Source organism: Sprattus sprattus (assembly GCF_963457725.1).
Source record: "Sprattus sprattus genome assembly, chromosome: 3".
In the NCBI taxonomy this organism is placed as follows: domain Eukaryota; kingdom Metazoa; phylum Chordata; class Actinopteri; order Clupeiformes; family Clupeidae; genus Sprattus; species Sprattus sprattus.
Genome location: NC_137922.1, coordinates 56592156 through 56594655, shown reverse-complemented (window position 1 = coordinate 56594655; position 2500 = coordinate 56592156). Strand labels below are relative to the sequence as shown.

Genomic DNA, 2500 nt, shown 5'->3' with positions numbered 1-2500 from the left:
AGATGCAGGGGGCGTGACCTGGTCAACAGGGGGCGTGGTGGTCCCTGTGATGATGGTGGTGGGCATCTCGGCCAGGAACTGCGGCGGAGCGGTGGCTGCGGCGGCCGGCTGGCCCGCCACCACACTGCCCCCCTGTGGCTGGGAGGACTGCGGCAGCTCCCCCACGTAGGATGGAGTGGCCATCAGGAGAGCCCAGACTCAACACTGAGGGAAGAGGAACAATAATTAGCTCACACCTGCCGTAACCGCACAGTAGGCTGAGCTGGCACTATACACAAACTGCCTGCATCAGGTGGGGTTACAGGTCACGATACAAAAACTGTCTGCATCAGGTGGGGTTAAAGGTCACGATACACACACTGTCTGCATTGGGTGGGGTTAAAGGTCACGATACACACACTGTCTGCATTGGGTGGGGTTAAAGGTCACGATACACACACGGTCTGCATTGGGTGGGGTTACAGGTCACGATACACAAACTGTCTGCATCCGGTGGGGTTAAAGGTCACGATACACACACTGTCTGCATTGGGTGGGGTTAAAGGTCACGATACACACACTGTCTGCATTGGGTGGGGTTAAAGGTCACGATACACAAACTGTCTGCATTGGGTGGGGTGAAAGGTCATGAAACACAAACGTCTGTGCTGCCCCTTACATTTTAATAATAATTATAATAATTAATTTTATTTCTAACGCACTTTTCATTCAGAAGAATCTCAGTGTGCCTACATATAAGAAACTAACTGTAATAATACAATAACATAAAAAATGAGTTAACATAAGCATAATAGAAAACTTAGTGGTGCTAGATTTAACACAAGGCCAGAAATGCAAACACAAATGTTTAAAGTCCAGCTTTAAAGGAGTCCAGCATCTGCGTTGCCCTTAGGTGGTCAGGGAGGCTGTTAGCGTGGCGCTGCCGAGCAAAAGGCCCGGTCGCCCATGGTTACAGCATTACAGAACTGGTCCCAAGTTGCTCTCTGACTAAAGTTTGTTTCTGACAGACTGACTAGTCTGCCTCGAGAGGTGGACCTGTAAGCCTTTGAAAAATACCTCTAGAGTAAGTAGGTGACTACTTGGACTTCGATGAGATCATTATTATCAGAGACGGGAAATCACAGTTCAAACTGCACCTAATTTTAGGCATATCTGACTTTTGCATTCGTTCTCAATTTGCCAGCTGATAAAATATTCAAAATAAATCCACATTAGAATTTAGTAGGCCGAAACAGACAATAGCATCTGACAGTCAGTCCCTCAAGGATCTTGCAAGAGTTTGCTGTGACAGTTGCGTGCAAAAGTAACTGAATCTGCATCATATTCACACACTAACAAACATTTGCGTGAATTTGTGAAAAGCAAGATTGAAAATCCTTCAGGGACTGGTCCAATGAATAAAGAATGATTCTTTAAAACCATGCATATCATACATGTTATTAGAATACGTGGCTAACTGTATCGCAACACAGGAGGGATACGCCCCCTTTACAGCCTAGGAAGCTTTGCCTAGTAACCATACCACAACAAATGGCCGTCCCTTCTTCCCTTACACAAGGCCCTCTTCCTACAAACGTGAACATGCTGAAGATTTCTAAAGGGCACATTATAACTGCAGATCGTCAGTTACGTTCGTAATGATATCAATTACGATCGAAAACTACGATCAGTTGTATTACTTGACCAGACAGCGAGATAGATAGATAGAAACGAACTGGGTCCAACGATGTCAGGTAACGTTAGCCGCAGAGCTAGGCTTGCCAACATTACGGTCGGGGAACGGAGCTGTCACTCACGCACTTCAAGAGGCTTGTTGCCTTATTCTAGCAAGCCACTACAGCCGTTTGTGATAAACCACAAGAGAGCCTCATGCTCCTTCATTACACCCGGTGTGGACAGCCGACAACACATGCTAGCGGTCTTGGTCGTGCATACCAATACAGAAAAAAATTGCTGTAGATGAGCTATCTAGCTAACGTTAACCTTTTCAGTTTTCTGATGCCAGGCCAGCCGAGGTAACCTACCTGCCAGCTAGATGATTTTGTTCTAGTGGCTGCTAATATGTTTGATAACATATCATCGACATTTTAAATCTTGACATAAAAGACAGACTGATCAAAAAACTCAGGTAGATAGCTAGCTAGCTGGTAACGTGATATGTGAGGTGCAAGCAGCGGCTAGTGTCGCGTACAGTAGCTAGCTAGCATCATCCCCGCCATTTTGTACAGCATTTGACATCGTCATAACAACAGCCTGTTTTAGAAATACTGAAACATCAAGTCAAACAGCTATTCGAATCAGGCTGGCTAAATAGCCAGTGAGCCTTATTGTGCTTCTGATATATGAAGCTAGCGATCGCTAGCTTGCTACCTAGCCGATTTGACTGTTAGATAAAACAACAGCAATCCTGACAGACATTTTCTTCTGAAACGTAAAATGTCGGATTACGTAATTATTTAAGATTTTCACCTCTTATTCCGAGAGAATTTCCAACTGGTAT

The 2500-nt window shown here is 45.2% G+C and overlaps 1 protein-coding gene across 1 annotated transcript in view; it reads right to left on the bottom strand.

The window, feature by feature from the left end:
• Positions 1 to 2500, bottom strand: part of rfx1a (regulatory factor X, 1a (influences HLA class II expression)) — a gene marked incomplete at its 3' end in the record, with an annotated part of 20687 nt that overhangs the window by 18082 nt on the left and 105 nt on the right. Inside the window, 2 exon segments of the mRNA XM_080835613.1 lie at positions 1 to 204; positions 2470 to 2500. The exon segment at positions 1 to 204 is cut by the window's left edge and continues 151 nt beyond it; the exon segment at positions 2470 to 2500 is cut by the window's right edge and continues 105 nt beyond it. Coding sequence (XP_080691739.1) covers positions 1 to 183 — 183 coding nt within the window. The 5' untranslated portion in view covers positions 184 to 204; positions 2470 to 2500.